Source organism: Ranitomeya imitator, chromosome 2 (genome assembly GCF_032444005.1).
Source record: "Ranitomeya imitator isolate aRanImi1 chromosome 2, aRanImi1.pri, whole genome shotgun sequence".
Classification (NCBI taxonomy): domain Eukaryota; kingdom Metazoa; phylum Chordata; class Amphibia; order Anura; family Dendrobatidae; genus Ranitomeya; species Ranitomeya imitator.
In genome coordinates, this window is record NC_091283.1 from 25189075 (window position 1) to 25207332 (window position 18258).

At 44.7% G+C, this 18258-nt stretch overlaps 1 protein-coding gene across 1 annotated transcript in view; it reads right to left on the bottom strand.

Moving 5' to 3' along the window:
• LOC138661486 (major histocompatibility complex class I-related gene protein-like) overlaps positions 1-17772 on the bottom strand; it is a 40227-nt gene extending 22455 nt beyond the window's left edge. Inside the window, exons 1-3 of the mRNA XM_069746199.1 lie at positions 17584-17772; positions 3074-3337; positions 1773-2051 (exon numbers count right to left, since the gene is read on the bottom strand). Of these exons, the coding sequence (XP_069602300.1) occupies positions 1773-2051; positions 3074-3337; positions 17584-17641 (601 nt within the window). The 5' untranslated portion in view covers positions 17642-17772. The remainder of the gene's footprint in view (positions 1-1772; positions 2052-3073; positions 3338-17583) is intronic.
• Positions 17773-18258: the final 486 nt, after the last annotated feature.

Here is an 18258-nt window from a genome sequence, read left to right on the forward strand (position 1 = left end):
TTGAACTTTATTTTTTCTTTTACATTTTTATTCTTTTTTTTTTTTTACTTAGTCCCACTATGAATTTGAACTTTCGCTGGTCTGATCCATGGTCTAATCTCCTGCAGTATTTCTGTATTGCATTTCATTAGATCTATGGGTTTTACTCTGAGAAGAGGCCTATTAGATCCTGCTTGTTGCTGGGTTTAGGCTGCTGTAGGCGGCCATTGATTGGCCTCAGGTTGCCATAACCTCCACTAACACCCTGCGATCCCATCATGGCTTTTTCATATTTGGATTTGTGGCTACTGTTCTAGTTACTAGACACTGGAGGATGAAGATTTGTGGTAAGCTGCTAAGACTGTTCTGTATATTATAAGTTAAGAGCAGAAATGTCTAACTCATATGAAACATGGTTGGGAGAAATCTTAATGATGGTCTGGGCGGGATGGGAAAGACGAGTTAATTGCTTACAGGTTTTTTTTCTCAATTTGTAAAAATAATAAACTTTGCAATTTACCCGTTTTAAAAAAAAATCTGTTTGTTCTCAAAAATGGAAGCATTTCTATAGTTTACAGCTCTTTGCTTAGGTTACTGTCCACCCTGTGGTTTCAAAATGGACAATTACTTAGGCCAGGAGCGTGGGTTGTAGCAGACTCTATTCTAGTGTCCAAACTCCGCCTGAACCTGACTGTATGGTGGGATCTGGCCATTCTCAGTGCCCCCGCACTTCTCCTATGATGAAGAAGCTATCTGCTTCTCCATGGGAGAGCGCTCAGTTGAGATCAACCACGAGACCATGCCACTGGCCCAAACTATCAATCTTCATGAGCACCTTGCCCCTGGCAACCATGAAGCTGCAAGGCGGAGGAACGGGGCGCTCCTGAAGAGAGATCATGGAAATGCCTGTAATTGCTTTCTACGTTGCCTCTTAGAGTGCGATCTCATGGATCATAAATGCAGTGAAAATATTTCATGAATCTTAAAGTAATAAACTTGTGAATTAACCTTTCTGAAATCTAATCCAAGTGCTGCTGAGAATATCTACAGTATAATTATCTGAGCACTGCTAATATGAAAATCAATAATGTGGATCTCATGGTGGTGGACTTGTTCTGGACCCAGGCTATATTGCTACATCACAGATTACAAAGCTCACGATCAAAAATCCACTATGGATTCTTTATTGCACCATAACAGTCAGGATTTCCTCCTTTTGATAATTTTTTTCTTCTGTTGCTGGTATAATTATGGTCATTGTCATATTCTACTTTTCAGTGAGCATCAAATTTTTTTACAGATGGTCAGGACATTCGTGAGATTAAGGTCCAAGTCGAAACCGGGAATTAATTTTCATGAGTATTTTGTGGGGGGTGAAAAGAACTTGCAAAACACACCTGGAACATCACACGAAAGTTTAACAGTCTAATGCAGTGTTTCCCAAACTCCAGTTCTCACGGACCCCAACAGGTCATGTTCTCAGGACTTCCTTAGTATCGCACAGGTGGTGGAAGTATTCTCAAGGCATCAGTAATTCTTTTTGTGCAATACTAAGGAAATCCTGAGAACATGACCTGTTTGGGGTCGTGAGGACTGAAGTTTGTAAAAAAAACAGTCTAAAATAAAGATAAATTGGAGAAGTTATTCACTGTGACCGTTCAGACTCCAGCTCTCAGCTTTTTATAGGTCCACATGAAAATAGAATATGGATTAGAATTGAAGGCTATGAGCAACTCCTCCAGTTTTTCTTTTTCACCAGCGTTGACAATATTTACCCTATCGAAGAGTATTACCTCTGCGTTCCAGATCTTCTCTCCCGTACATAATGTATCTCTTCAGATTCTTGACACATATCCCCTCCAGATAATTTTTGGCTATTTCCCCCATTTTTACGTCTTCACTATTCCACCTTTGTGTGGTGATCTGAGCCTCTGCCATAACCGGGTAATATGTTGCCTTCTCTACATCCAAGTACATGAACTCTCTCCCGTCATATCTGTACTGCTGCTTCCCTATGACACTGCCGTCATCTCGCAGTTCACAATGGTGCATCACTTGCACAAGGTGGAAACCTGCGCACAAGACAGGAACAAGTTACAAATAACAAATGTACAACGTTTATATCATTGACCAATATTTCCTGGCTTGTGGACATTTCGGGCTGTGTCTTACATAGTAACATAGTAACATAGTTAGTAAGGTCGAAAAAAGCCATTTGTCCATCCAGTTCAGCCTATATTCCATCATAATAAATCCCCAGATCTACGTCCTTCTACAGAACCTAATAACTGTATGACACAATATTGTTCTGCTCCAGGAAGACATCCAGGCCTCTCTTCAACCCCTCGACTGAGTTCGCCATCACCACCTCCTCAGGCAGCAATTCCAGATTCTCACTGCCCTAACAGTAAAGAATCCTCTTCTATGTTGGTGGAAAAACCTTCTCTCCTCCAGATGCAAAGAATGCCCCCTTGTGCCCGTCACCTTCCTTGGTGTAAACAGATCCTCAGCGAGATATTTGTATTGTCCCCTTATATACTTATACATGGTTATTAGATCGCCCCTCAGTCGTCTTTTTTCTAGACTAAATAATCCTAATTTCGCTAATCTCTCTGGGTATTGTAGTTCTCCCATCCCCTTTATTAATTTTGTTGCCCTCCTTTGTACTCTCTCTAGTTCCATTATATCCTTCCTGAGCACCGGTGCCCAAAACTGGACACAGTACTCCATGTGCGGTCTAACTAGGGATTTGTACAGAGGCAGTATAATGCTCTCATCATGTGTATCCAGACCTCTTTTAGTGCACAGTTTGCAGCCTGAGTGGGGGCGAAAGTGAGCTGTGGAGTAGTGTTTATAGTCGCACACACATATAGAGGTGGAGACGGCTTTCCCTGATACCCTGACTTTTTTCTACACATTATATTCAGAGAATAAACTAGTGCACAACACATATACTCTGAAGTTGTGGGACTAGTCCCTAAACAGAGATCTGGAATAATGGGTGCTATCAGTGAAGTCTGGTCCAGAATAGCTTATTTTACTGAGTACCATACAATTACAGTATAATGATTATATAGGGCATTGGGTGTCTCACCTCCGGTGTGGTTGAATCTCTTCATCCCTATCTTCACTTCATCTTTGAACAAAGTCTCGTGTTCCTTAGCAATATCTGTTATAGTGTCCCAGTGCTCGGGTCGCTCATTCTTCTTCAGCCATGGAGCCACGGGAATACTTCTCCGATTATCGCTACTGTATACATCAATCTGCTGATCATCCACGTATCCAACTTTATAAAACTCAGGCAGTCCATATCCTGGAGCAGAGACCCCCGAGAAATAATAGCGCAGAGAGTGACTGTCTGAAAGAGACATACAGAATACAGATCATATTATCATCCACTACTGGTCAACACTCATTAGAGATGAGTGGATCAATCAGCGGAGGATCAAGTTTGAGTCATATTTCCTGAAATTCACTATTTCTTGTGAACTTGAACACTTTGAGTTTCTATTTGCAAAGAAAAAACAAAACTTGCCTGGCACCATTTACCACCCTGGAAAAGCATCAGAGCACGAGTGTCACAGGGATACCATGACAGAGAGGGGCCTGAAGACAGCAGTGTCTAGTTACCCGAACATTCCACTGATAAGAACTGCTTCACCATCATCCTTAAAGGGAACCTGTCACCCCCAAAATCGAAGGTGAGCTAAGCCCACCAGCATCAGGGGCTTATCTACAGCATTCTGGAATGCTGTAGATAAGTCCCCGATGTATCCTGAAAGATGAGAAAAAGAGGTTCGATTATACTCACCCACGGGCATTCCCGCTGCGGTCCGGTCCGATGGTACTTTGTCTGCCCTGTTGAGGGCAGAGCAAAGTACTGCAGTGCGCAGGCGCCAGGAAAGGTGAGAAAGGTCCGGCGCCTGGGCAATGCAGTACTTTGCTCTGCACTCAAGAGGGCAGACAAAGAACACCTGCGCCGGAGCAGCAGCGTGAATACAAGAGGACGTCATTGTAAGAAGATGGGAGGTCCTGTGTTGTGAATTCTGTTGTCGAGCTCCCTCCTGTGGTCATGAATGGTACTTCGGCTGATTCTGTCCATGGACTTTCTCTGGTGGCTGTGGGTGTTTCTGAGTTTCCTTCCACAGGTGACGAGCTTAATTCGTTAGCTGGCTACTCTATTTAACTCCACTTGGATCTTTGCTAGATGCCAGCTGTCAATGTTGTACTATGGTCTTGTTCGCTCCTGGATCGTTCTGGTTACCTGTTTACTCCAGCAGAAGCTAAGTTCCTCTTGCTATTTTCTTGTTTTGTATTTTTTCTGTCCAGCTTGCTTTTGTGAATATTACCTTGCTTGCTGGAAGCTCTGGGACGCAGAGGGGCACCTGTTATGAACGCAATCCAGTGACACTGAGGATCAACAGTGTACCAGCGATCAGAGCACATATAGTGATCTGACAGTAACCCAAAAATATAAGAACGAGCTCTGAGACGTGGAATCTCTGTAGACTGCAATCCCTGAACCTATCCTACACACAACTAAAGATGGCAGTGGATTGCGCCTCAAATACTACCTATGCAACTCGGCACCGCCTGAGAAACTGACTTGCCTGAAGATAGAAACACAAGCCTGACTTGCCTCAGAGAAATACCCCAAAGGAAAGGGCAGCCCCCCACATGTAATGACTGTGAGTGAGATGAAAAGACAAACGTAGGGATGAAATAGATTCAGCAAAGTGAGGCCCGAAATTCTAGACAGAGCGAAGATAGTAAAGAGAACTATGCAGTCTACAAAAAAACCCTAAAGCAAAACCCACGCAAAGGGAGCAAAAAGTCACACCGTGCCGAACTAACGGCACGGTGGTACACCCTTTGCCTCCCAGAGCTACCAGCAAAACCAAAAGACAAGCTGGACAGAAAATATAGCAACAAAAGCAAAAATGCACTTATCCAAGCAGAGCAGCAGTCCACAGGAAAGATCCAGAAGCTCAGATCCAAACAGGAACATTGATCAGGAGCAAGGAAAGCAGAATCATGTGGAGTTAAATAACGAAGCAGCTAACGAGCTCCCCGGAACACCTGAGGGAGGGAGCTCAGAAGCTGCAGTACCACTTGTGACCACAGGAGTGAATTCAGCCACAGAATTCACAACAGTACCCCCCCCTTGAGGAGGGGTCACCGAACCCTCACCAGAACCCCCAGGCCGACCAGGATGAGCCACATGAAAGGCACGAACAAGATCGGGAGCATGGACATCGGAGGCAAAAACCCAGGAATTATCTTCCTGAGCATAACCCTTCCATTTAACCAGATACTGGAGTTTCCGTCTAGAAACACGAGAATCCAAAATCTTCTCCACAATATACTCCAATTCCCCCTCCACCAAAATCGGGGCAGGAGGCTCAACAGAAGGAACCATAGGTGCCACGTATTTCCGCAACAATGACCTATGGAATACATTATGTATAGTAAAGGAGTCTGGGAGGGTCAGACGAAAAGACACAGGATTGAGAACCTCAGAAATCCTATACGGACCAATAAAACGAGGCTTAAACTTAGGAGAGGAAACCTTCATAGGAATATGACGAGAAGATAACCAAACCAGATCCCCAACACGAAGTCGGGGACCCACACGGCGTCTGCGATTAGCGAAAAGTTGAGCCTTCTCCTGGGACAAGGTCAAATTGTCCACTACCTGAGTCCAGATCTGCTGTAACCTGTCCACCACAGAATCCACACCAGGACAGTCCGAAGACTCAACTTGTCCTGACGAGAAACGAGGATGGAACCCAGAATTACAAAAAAATGGAGAAACCAAGGTAGCCGAGCTGGCCCGATTATTAAGGGCGAACTCAGCCAATGGCAAAAAGGACACCCAATCATCCTGGTCTGCAGAAACAAAACATCTCAGATATGTTTCCAAGGTCTGATTGGTTCGTTCGGTCTGGCCATTAGTCTGAGGATGGAAAGCCGAGGAAAAAGATAGGTCAATACCCATCCTACCACAAAAGGCTCGCCAAAACCTCGAAACAAACTGGGAACCTCTGTCCGAAACAATATTCTCAGGAATGCCATGTAAACGAACCACATGCTGGAAGAACAAAGGCACCAAATCAGAGGAGGAAGGCAATTTAACCAAGGGCACCAGATGGACCATTTTAGAAAAGCGATCACAGACCACCCAAATGACTGACATCTTTTGAGAAACGGGAAGGTCAGAAATGAAATCCATCGAAATATGTGTCCAAGGCCTCTTTGGGACCGGCAAGGGCAAAAGCAACCCACTGGCACGAGAACAGCAGGGCTTAGCCCTAGCACAAATCCCACAGGACTGCACAAAAGTACGTACATCCCGTGACAGAGATGGCCACCAGAAGGATCTAGCCACTAACTCTCTGGTACCAAAGATTCCAGGATGACCAGCCAACACCGAACAATGAAGCTCAGAGATAACCTTATTAGTCCACCTATCAGGGACGAACAGTTTCTCCGCTGGACAACGATCAGGTTTATTCGCCTGAAATTTTTGCAGTACCCTCCGCAAATCAGGGGAGATAGCAGACACAATTACTCCTTCCTTGAGGATACCTGCCGGCTCAGATAACCCCGGGGAGTCGGGCACAAAACTCCTAGACAGAGCATCCGCCTTCACATTCTTAGAGCCCGGAAGGTACGAAATCACAAAGTCGAAGCGGGCAAAAAATAACGACCAACGGGCCTGTCTAGGATTCAAGCGCTTGGCAGACTCGAGATAAGTTAAGTTCTTATGATCAGTCAATACCACCACGCGATGCTTAGCTCCCTCAAGCCAATGACGCCACTCCTCGAATGCCCACTTCATGGCCAGCAACTCTCGGTTGCCCACATCATAATTACGCTCAGCGGGCGAAAACTTCCTGGAAAAGAAAGCACACGGCCTCATCACAGAGCAACCAGTACCTCTCTGTGACAAGACCGCCCCTGCTCCGATCTCAGAAGCATCAACCTTGACCTGGAACGGAAGAGAAACATCTGGCTGAGACAACACAGGGGCAGAACAAAAACGATGCTTTAACTCATGAAAAGCTTCCACAGCAGCAGAAGACCAATTAACCAAATCAGCACCCTTCTTGGTCAAATCGGTCAATGGTTTGGCAATGCTAGAAAAATTACCGATGAAGCGACGATAAAAATTAGCAAAGCCCAGGAACTTTTGCAGACTTTTCAGAGATGTCGGCTGAATCCAATCATGGATGGCTTGGACCTTAACCGGGTCCATCTCGATGGTAGAAGGGGAAAAGATGAACCCCAAGAATGAAACTTTCTGCACACCAAAGAGACACTTTGATCCCTTCACAAACAAGGAATTATCACGCAGGACCTGAAAAACTGTTCTGACCTGCTTTACATGAGACTCCCAATTATCCGAGAAGATCAAAATGTCATCCAAGTAAGCAATCAGGAATTTATCCAGATACTCACGGAAGATGTCATGCATAAAAGACTGAAACACAGATGGAGCATTGGCAAGTCCGAACGGCATCACTAGATACTCCAAATGACCCTCGGGCGTATTGAATGCAGTTTTCCATTCATCTCCTTGTCTGATTCTCACCAGATTATACGCACCACAAAGATCTATCTTAGTGAACCAACTAGCCCCCTTAATCCGAGCAAACAAGTCAGATAACAATGGCAAGGGATACTGAAATTTAACAGTGATCTTATTAAGAAGGCGGTAATCAATACACGGTCTCAGCGAACCATCCTTCTTGGCTACAAAGAAGAACCCTGCTCCCATTGGTGATGACGATGGGCGAATATGCCCCTTCTCCAGGGATTCCTTCACATAACTGCGCATAGCAGCGTGTTCAGGCACGGATAAATTAAATAATCGACCTTTAGGGAATTTACTTCCAGGAATCAAATTGATAGCACAATCACAATCCCTATGCGGAGGTAGGGCATCGGACTTGGGCTCTTCAAATACATCCTGATAATCAGACAAGAACTCTGGGACCTCAGAAGGGATGGATGATGAAATTGACACAAATGGAACATCACCATGTACCCCCTGACAACCCCAGCTGGATACCGACATGGAATTCCAATCCAATACTGGATTATGAGTTTGCAGCCATGGCAACCCCAACACGACCACATCATGCAGGTTATGTAGCACCAGAAAGCGAATAACCTCCTGATGAGCAGGAGCCATACACATGGTCAACTGGGCCCAGTACTGAGGTTTATTCTTGGCCAAAGGTGTAGCATCAATTCCTCTCAATGGAATAGGACACCGCAAAGGCTCCAAGAAAAACCCACAACGTTTAGCATAATCCAAATCCATCAGATTCAGGGCAGCGCCTGAATCCACAAAGGCCATGACAGAATATGATGACAAAGCGCAAATCAAGGTAACGGACAGAAGAAATTTGGACTGTATAGTACCAATGACAGCAGACCCAGCGAACCGCTTAGTGCGCTTAGGACAATCAGAAATAACATGAGTGGAATCACCACAGTAGAAACACAGCCTATTCAGACGTCTGTGTTCCTGTCGTTCAACTCTGGTCATAGTCCTATCGCACTGCATAGGCTCAGGTTTAGTCTCAGGCAATACCGCCAAATGGTGCACAGATTTACGCTCGCGCAAGCGTCGACCGATCTGAATGGCCAAAGACATAGACTCATTCAAACCAGCAGGCATAGGAAAACCCACCATGACATCCTTAAGAGCCTCAGAGAGACCCTTTCTGAACAAAGCTGCCAGCGCAGATTCATTCCACTGAGTGAGTACTGACCACTTTCTAAATTTCTGACAATATAGTTCTATCTCATCCTGACCCTGGCACAAAGCCAGCAAATTTTTCTCAGCCAGATCCACTGAATTAGGCTCATCGTACAGCAATCCGAGCGCCAGAAAAAACGCATCGACGCTACTCAGTGCAGAATCTCCTGGTGCAAGAGAGAATGCCCAGTCCTGCGGGTCGCCGCGCAAAAAAGAAATAATTATCAAAACTTGTTGAACAGGATTACCAGAAGAATGAGGTTTCAAGGCCAAAAATAGCTTACAATTATTTTTGAAGTTCAGAAACTTAGCTCTATCACCAAAAAACAAATCGGGAATCGGAATTCTTGGCTCTAGCATAGATTTCTGATCAATAGTATCTTGAATCTTTTGTACATTTATAACGAGATTATCCACCGAAGAGCACAGACCCTGAACATCCATGTCCACACCAGTGTCCTGAATACCCAAATGTCTAGGGGAAAGAAAAAAAAAAAAAAAAAAGGCTGGACACAACAAAAAAAAAAAAAAAGGTCAGAACTACTTTTTTTTTTTTTCCCTCTATTGAGAATCATTAGTATGGGCTCCTGATACTGTTATGAACGCAATCCAGTGACACTGAGGATCAACAGTGTACCAGCGATCAGAGCACATATAGTGATCTGACAGTAACCCAAAAATATAAGAACGAGCTCTGAGACGTGGAATCTCTGTAGACTGCAATCCCTGAACCTATCCTACACACAACTAAAGATGGCAGTGGATTGCGCCTCAAATACTACCTATGCAACTCGGCACCGCCTGAGAAACTGACTTGCCTGAAGATAGAAACACAAGCCTGACTTGCCTCAGAGAAATACCCCAAAGGAAAGGGCAGCCCCCCACATGTAATGACTGTGAGTGAGATGAAAAGACAAACGTAGGGATGAAATAGATTCAGCAAAGTGAGGCCCGAAATTCTAGACAGAGCGAAGATAGTAAAGAGAACTATGCAGTCTACAAAAAAACCCTAAAGCAAAACCCACGCAAAGGGAGCAAAAAGTCACACCGTGCCGAACTAACGGCACGGTGGTACACCCTTTGCCTCCCAGAGCTACCAGCAAAACCAAAAGACAAGCTGGACAGAAAATATAGCAACAAAAGCAAAAATGCACTTATCCAAGCAGAGCAGCAGTCCACAGGAAAGATCCAGAAGCTCAGATCCAAACAGGAACATTGATCAGGAGCAAGGAAAGCAGAATCATGTGGAGTTAAATAACGAAGCAGCTAACGAGCTCCCCGGAACACCTGAGGGAGGGAGCTCAGAAGCTGCAGTACCACTTGTGACCACAGGAGTGAATTCAGCCACAGAATTCACAACAGGCACCTCCGCACCGTTAGTCGGTGCGGAAGGTTTATTTTTCCCTGCACTCTCTGCGTGGCTTTTTGTAGGTTTTTGTGCTGACCGCAAAGTTATCTTTCCTATACTCGGTCTATTCAGTCAGTCGGGCCTCTCTTTGCTAAATCTATTTCATCTCTGTGTTTGTGATTTCATCTTTACTCACAGTCAATATATGTGGGGGGCTGCCTTTTCCTTTGGGGAATTTCTCTGAGGCAAGGTAGGCTTTATTTTCCTTTCTTTAGGGTTAGCTAGTTCTTTGGCTGTGAAGAGTTGCCTAGGGAGCGTTAGGAGCAATCCACGGCTATTTTTAGTGTGTGTGACAGGATCAGGGATTGCGGTCAGCAGAGTTCCCATTTCCCAGAGCTTGTCCTGTGTTTTTGTAGCTATCAGGTTTTTCCGGGTGCTCTTGATCATCAGGTCCATGCTTGTCCTAAACCACCAGGTCATAACAGTCCGGAACCGCAACGCTCATCGTATCGGGACCGCCCATGGGTGAGTATAATCTAACCTATTTTTCTCATCTTTCAGGATACATCGGGGTCTTATCTACAGCATTCCAGAATGCTGTAGATAAGCCCCTGATGCTAGTGGGCTTAGCTCACCTTCGATTTTGGGGGTGACAGGTTCCCTTTAACAGTGTAGGTGTTCTTTGCTATGGCATTGCTAGGGTTAATCAGTTCAGTTGATTTCCTGGAGCTCTCCATCATGAATTGCCTCATTTTTTCTGTGTTGGACACTCTCCTCAAGTATATATGCTTGACACCGGCATTTGAAAGTTGCCAGTGATAGTTGATTCTGCCTGGTTTGGAGTTAGAGGAGATGTTCGGTGTTTGAACTCGGCGTTTGGAGAGTTGTACTGCGTGGAGTTTGTTTGTATGTTTATTCTCATCCTTTCCTATTTGGTTTCATCTACCTGACCTTCCCCTATATTCCACTCTGTTGTTGAGTACATTTTGTATGATTGCAGTTCTCATTTATTCCTGTTTGTCTTCTCTTGTCCGTCTGGTTAGTGTAATCCTATACACTTCTGCTGCACATCATCTTGGGTGGGTGAGAGAACAGATAAGGGTAAGTCATGAGCATAGCAAGGCACGTGATCCCGTCATTTTCACCTTCCAGGGTAATCTGTGGGACAGGGATAGACTATGGGTAGCATGAGGGATAGGGAAGGGTCCCTTAGAAAGCCTGCAACAGTACTGTGACATTATCACTGGCCTTACTGGATCCAATATGTATCCAGTGGCTGCCCTGGCTGGGCAACTACAGCGACTCAGCTTGGAGGTGACAGACTTGCGTGCTGCTGCTTTGCAGTGCCAATACACTTCAGGTTAAGGGCTCACGGCTCTCAGGCAACCCCTGATGGACCCCAAGATCGCTTTTCTGGATCTCTCGGGGCCGAGATCAGTTTGTTGTTTTCATGGAGGCCTGTAAACCAAGCCTGGCCATTTTTTCTCCTGTTTGACTTTCAGTCGCTTCGGATGGTTGAGGAATTTTTTAAGGCTCTCAGTCATATCTATGATCACCCTGACTGCGTCTCTCTGGCCAAGTCTAAATTACATTCGCTTCAGCAGGGAGACAGGCCAGCGAAGGAGTATTGCTCTGAGTTCCATAGGTGGTTTACGGATACTAGGTGGAATAACCCCACACTTGGTAGTCAGTTCTTTCAGGGGCTTTCTGGGAGAGTAAAGAATGCCTTTGCCCTGTATGAGACTCCAGTTTTCCTGGAGGTTGCCTGTAGAGACACGGGGGTGGGGAGTCAGCGGGAGTCCTGGTCCGCTAGCTGCAACCGCATGAACCAAGGATCGTCACGCTGAATGCCGTTCTCCTTTTAACGCTACTCAGACAATACTAGGTGAGGGTAAAAGGGTGTGGCAATAGTTTATTTATTGAACCACAAAACAGCCAGGTTACACGTGGAACAGTACCATTCCTGGCTTACTCCAAATGTATCCATGGTTCAGTGATGGTCAAAGGAGCAGATCTGTATTCTTTCAGCTAAGGCCGTGGTCCCCTAAGCTGGCATCCTATAGAATGACAAATCTGTGTTCCCCATGATGGATACATGATATCTTGGGTGCTGTCCTGTCTCTGGCCCTTTGGATGTCTGGATGTCTTGGCAGAATATCTGCCTCATTATACATATGACCTCTTTTTATAGTTGACAAGTGTCCTTCATTCAGTATTTACAAGTAAAAAGGAAGAATGTTGATAAGACCAACTTGAATTGTTTGATTATGTAACCTATTTGCATAGTTTTCCTCCTCTATTTTCCAAGTCAACAAACTGGCTGGCCTGAACAACGTGTAATCAGCATGTCAGAAAACATCACTAGTCATCCAGGATAAGAGCGCAATATGTTACAACAAATTGTCAACTTACAAGTCAAATATTACAGGCTTACATAATCAAAAGTCTGTTTTCTTGACCAACCAGAAAGAAACACATAAGTTCAAAAGTCAACATATACACTGGGTACGGAAAGTATTCAGACCCCTTTGTTTCATTGCTGCCATTTGGTAAATTCAAAAAAGGTAATTTTTGTTCTCATTAATGTAAACTCTGCACCCCATCTTGACTGAAAAAAACAGAAATGTAGAATTTTTTGCAAATTTATTAAAAAAGAAAAACTGAATTATCACATGGTCGTAAATATTCAGACCCTTTTCTCAATATTGAGTAGAAGCAACCTTTTGAGCTCGTACAGCCATGAGTCTTCTTGGGAATGATGCAACAAGTTTTTCACACCTGGATTTGGGGATCTTCCTCCATTCTTCCTTGCAGATCCACTCCAGTTCCGTCAGGTTGGATGGTGAACGTTGGTGGACAGCCATTTTCAGGTCTCTCCAGAGATGCTCAGTTGGGTTTAGGTCAGGGCTCTGGCTGGGTCAGTCAAGAATGGTCACAGAGTTGTTCTGAAGCCACTCCTTTGTTATTTTAGCTGTGTGCTTATGGTCATTGTATTGTTGGAAGGTGAACCTTCGACCAAGTTTGAGGTCTTGAGCACTCTGGAAGAGATTTTCATCCAGGAGGATATCTCTTTACTTGGCCGCATTCATGTTTCCTTCAATGGCAACCAGTTATCCTGTCCCTGCAGCTGAAAAAAAACCCATAGCATGATGCTGTCACCACCACGTTTCACTGTTGGGATTGTTTTGGGCAGGTGATGAGCAGTGCCTGGTTTTCTCCACATATACTGCTTAGAATTATCACCAAAACGTTCTATCTTTGCCTCACCAGACCAGACAATCTTATTTCTCATAGTCTGGGAGTCCTTCATGTGTTTTTTAGCAAACTCTATGTGGGCGTTCATATGTGTTGCATTGAGGAGAGGCTTTGGTCGGACCACTCTGCCATAAATGCTCTACTGGTGGAGGGCTGCAGTAATAGTTGACTTTGTGGAACTTTCATCCATCTCCCTATTGCATCTCTGAAGCTCAGCCACAGTGATCTTGGGGTTCTTCTTTACCTCTCTCACCAAGGCTCTTCTCCCACGATTGCTCAGTTTGGCTGGACGGCCAGGTCTAGGAAGACTTCTGGTGGTCCCAAACTTCTTCCATTTAATGATTATGGAGGCCACTGTGCTCTTAGGAACCTTGAGTACTGCGGAAAATCTGTTATAACCTTGGCCAGATCGGTGCCTTGCCACAATTCTGTCTCTGAGCTCCTTGGCCAGTTCCTTTGGCCTCATGATTCTCATTTGGTCTGACATGCACTGTGAGCTGTGAGGTCTTATATAGACAGGTGTGCGCCTTTCCAAATCAAGTCCTATCAGTGTAATTACACACAGCTGGCCTCCAATGAAGGAGTAGAACCATCTCAAGGAGGATCACAAGGAAGTGATCAGATTGTGATTTAAACATGAATGTCTGAGCAAAGGGTCTGAATACATATGACCATGTGAAATTTCAGGTTTTCTTTTTTAATAAATTTGCAAAAATTTCTACATTTCTATTTTTTTCAGTCAAAATGGGTTGCAGAGTGTACATTAACCCCTTAACCCCTGGAGCTTTTTTCGGGTTTTTTTTCGATTTTCGCTCCACTTTATTCCAGAGTCATAACTTTTTTTCTGTATTTCCATCAATATGGCCATGTGAGGGCTTGTTTTTTTGTGGGACAAGTTATACTTTTGAAAGACTCCATTGGTTTTATCATGTCGTGTACTCAAAAACAGGAAAAAAATTCCAAGTGTGCTGAAATTGCAAAAAAAGTGCAATCCCACACTAGTTTTTTCATTGACTTTTTTGCTAGTTTCAGTAAATGCTAAAACTGACCTGCAATTATGATACTCCAGGTCATTATGAGTTCATAGACACCAAACATGTCTAAGTTCTCTTTTATCTAAGTGGTGAAAACAAATTCCAAAGTTTGCTAAAAAAAATGGCGCAATTTTCCGTTACCCGTAGCGTCTCAATTTTTTGTGATCTCGAGTTGAGTGAGGGCTTATTTTTTGTGTGCCATTTTGGTTCAGATACGTTGTTTTGATCGCCCGTTATTGCATTTTAATGCAATGTTGTTGTGACCAAAAAAACGTAATTTTGGCGTTTTGATTTTTTTCTCGCTACGCCATTTAGCGATCAGGTTAATCCTTTTTTTATTGATATATCGGGCGATTCTGAACACGGCAATGCCGTGGGGTACTCGGTACAGGGTCCGGTCGGCTCAAAAGGGATATGTTACGGTGGCGGCGACCCAGTCCATGGCCCTGGACGCCCATGTGAAAGGGAATGTTTTTAAAGGGATTTTAAGAATAAAGTTTGTTCGTGATGCCACCTGTGGTATTCGGTCAGTAGGGACCAACGCTACTTAAGGGGGTCCTCTCGGGTGATGTTATGGCAGCTAATTGGTATAACTTCCCACAGGTAAAGTAGGTCCCCAGGGCTCCAGTGTGTAGATGGAGAAGGTGAATGGTGCAGTAAAGAATGGAGGATACAGGTTTCTTTACCTGGTTTACTGTAGCTTCAGGCAACCGCAGTCCAGGGCATCACATCACAGGTACAGGCAGGGTCCGACCGGCTTGGAAGCAAATCCAGAGTCCCCAGGTGGAGTTAGAAGCCTTCCTATCAGTGCGGTGATATTGTATTCCCTTACTGTCTATGGCTTCTGATAAGGTCCTCACAGTTCTTCTCTGTCCTCCATAAAGGTGGGACACAAACCTGTATGACAGGTTGCTCGAGCCTTTTTATAGGGTCTCTATCACGACCTGGGCTCTATGTGCCACTGTGCCTCCTGGCTGTTAAGGTGGACAGGTGATTTATAATCCAGCTGTCCGTGCGGTTTCTGCTGTGCCTCTAGAGTCCGACACAACCTCGGTCTTCCGGCTACCGGTATATGCGCTCTCCAGGGAGGTAGCCCAGTCGCAGCTGTCCTCCCCTGGTGTCTCTCTCCTGTGCTTTGCTCTCCTGCACACTTTCTACAAACTGTCCTTTCCTTCTTAGTTCTCTTTCTCCAGGAGCTGCAGCAACTCTGCCTATGTGGCCCCTTCAGTCCTTCTGACACTCAAGGTCTGACTGCCCTCTTCTCTGTCCTCTGCCAGACTGACTGACAGAACAGAATATAGGGAAGCTCCCCTTAATCCGGGTTCAGAGCTCCCCCTTCTGGCCTGGAGTTTGAACATGTTGTGTGTATGTGATTACTTGGTAAAAGGGATCTTTCATCGCTTCCAAGCGTAACATCACTCTCCCAGTGAGGAAAGCAATGCCACTGTGATGACCAGGTCCCTGGGGTGTCACATATTTTTAAACACATTTTTTTTAATTTTTGCATGCTTCAATAGCCTCCATAGGAGGCTAGAAGCATCCACTACTCCATCGCCTCTGCTACATAGAGGTGATGCACAGGTCACCTCTATATAGCTGAATTACAGCATTGCTATGAGCGGCGACCACAGGGTGGCACTCATAGCAATCCATCATCAACAATCATAGAGGTCTTCAGGAGACCTCTGGTTGTGATGGCAATGCACCGATGACCCCTGTCACGTGACGGGGTCAGCAGTGCGCGTACTACCGGCCTTGCGGCCGGCACCGCTTGTTAAATGCCGCTATCAGCATTTGACAGCGACATTTAACTAGTTAATGGGTGCGGGTGGATCGCGGTTCCGCTGGCGCCTATTGCGGGCACATGTCAGCTGTTGAAAACAGGTGATATGTCGCGGCTTTGAGGTGGGGTCACCGCCAGAGCTCACCTCAAAGGGGGTAAAACTGCCAGCTGACGTACTAACCCGTCAGCTAGCTGAAAGGGGTTAACGAGAAAAAAATTTACTTTTTTGAACTTACCAAATGGCTGCAATGAAACAAAGAGTGAAACATTTAAAGGGGTCAGAACACTTTTTGCACCCACTGTATTAATAGTCAGTTTTCGTTGGGTTAGTTCTTTTTATGCTTATATTTTTCCTATATGGATATTGTTCAGACAGTTTTAAGTGTTTCATTCCCTCGTGTTCATTAATTATGCTGATTTCAAGACTCATGTGACCTCCACTATATAAATTACTGTATATGTTGCTATTTGTACCTAAGGAAGGAAACAGACTGGTTCCCAAACACTTTTGTGTTTTCTTTTATGCAATTGATATATTTTTTGTTTTATCCATGGTGGAACCAATATAGAACGTCGCCGCAGGTGACTATAGGCTGTTGTTATGTTACAAGAGGGAACATAGTAATTAAGAAGGGGTGGTCTGAGTAGTGGATGACCCCTTTAAGGCTATGTGCACACGATGTGGATTTTGCTGCGGATCCGCAGCGTTTCAGCAGTTGCGGATCCGCAGCAGTTTCCCATGAGTTTACAGTACAATGTAAACCTATGGGAAACCAAAAACGCTGTGCCCATGCTGCGGAAAAAGTATTTTCCGCAGCATGTCACTTCTTTGTGCGGAATCCGCAGCAGTTTTCCATCTGCTCCAATAGAAAACTGCAGATGGAAAACCGCAGTGGAATCCGCAGTAAAATCCGCAATAAATCCGCAGTAAAAACCGCAGCGGTTTTCCACTGCGGATTTATCAAATCTGCTGCGGAAAAATCCGCAGTGCTTCATTCTACGTGTGCACATAGCCTAAAGCCTCGGATTACTAGACGCTCCCAGAAGGGATGCAGGAGGTCTGTCAGTATGCCCTTCCCTGCCTGACTGCTTAGATGTCTTAGTCATTATGACCCCTCCGTCCCCTCTAACCACTTAGGTGTCAGATAATATTTGCTTTTCTTCAGAACAACATCAGTCAGATCACTGGAAGCTTTGAGGCCTCAGTGAACAATCTGTTACGAGACGCAGCAGTGGACTTCTGGACAATCAGTTTGTGTTTCTATGAAATCTTATATCTTTATATTTGGCCAAGAGATCAGAGAACACAAAGCACAAAAACGGCATTGAAACCAGTGGTGAAAAAAAGCAAAAGGGTACAAAGCAAAGTCAATATCATAGAATAATAAATAATAATATAATAAATCCCACTCACCAGAATACACTGCAGAAACGGCCAGAAGTATCAGGGAGAAGGCGGACATCTTATACATCCTGTGTTTAGTATAAGAACGAACACAGAAATCTTAAAAATGGAAAAGTACAAAACTAAATAGCCGAGCAGCACAAAAAGGGGCGAGCGGTGCTCTGAATAGGCGGCTGTCAGACTTACTGCAATGGAAACAATGTGATCAGCATTTGCTTGGCAGACTGAAAACAAAAGTGAAAATGCGAGAAATAAAAGGCCTCTAGTGCTCATTTATGTGAAAGGAGGGGGTAAAAATGCAGGAAAAACTCATACAAATTAACCTCAAGTAAACACAGATGGTTTTTATTCTCATTGAGGTTTATGGTTTAAAATATGAAACATCTAGAGAAGGGGTGGGGAACCTTTTTTCTGCCAAGGGCCATTTGGAATTTTATAATAGCGTTCGGGGGGCCGTATAAAATTATTAGCTTAAACATTAGCCAACTATATTTATCCAAACATTTAAATAACTTGCAGCTCCTCCCCACACACAGTATAGTGCAGAACCCCCCACACAGTACAGTGCAGCTCCCCCCAACACAGCATAGTGCAGCTCCCACACACACACAGTATAGTGCAGCTCCCCCCAACACAGTATAGTGCAGCTCCCCCACACACACAGTATAGTACAGCTCCCCCACA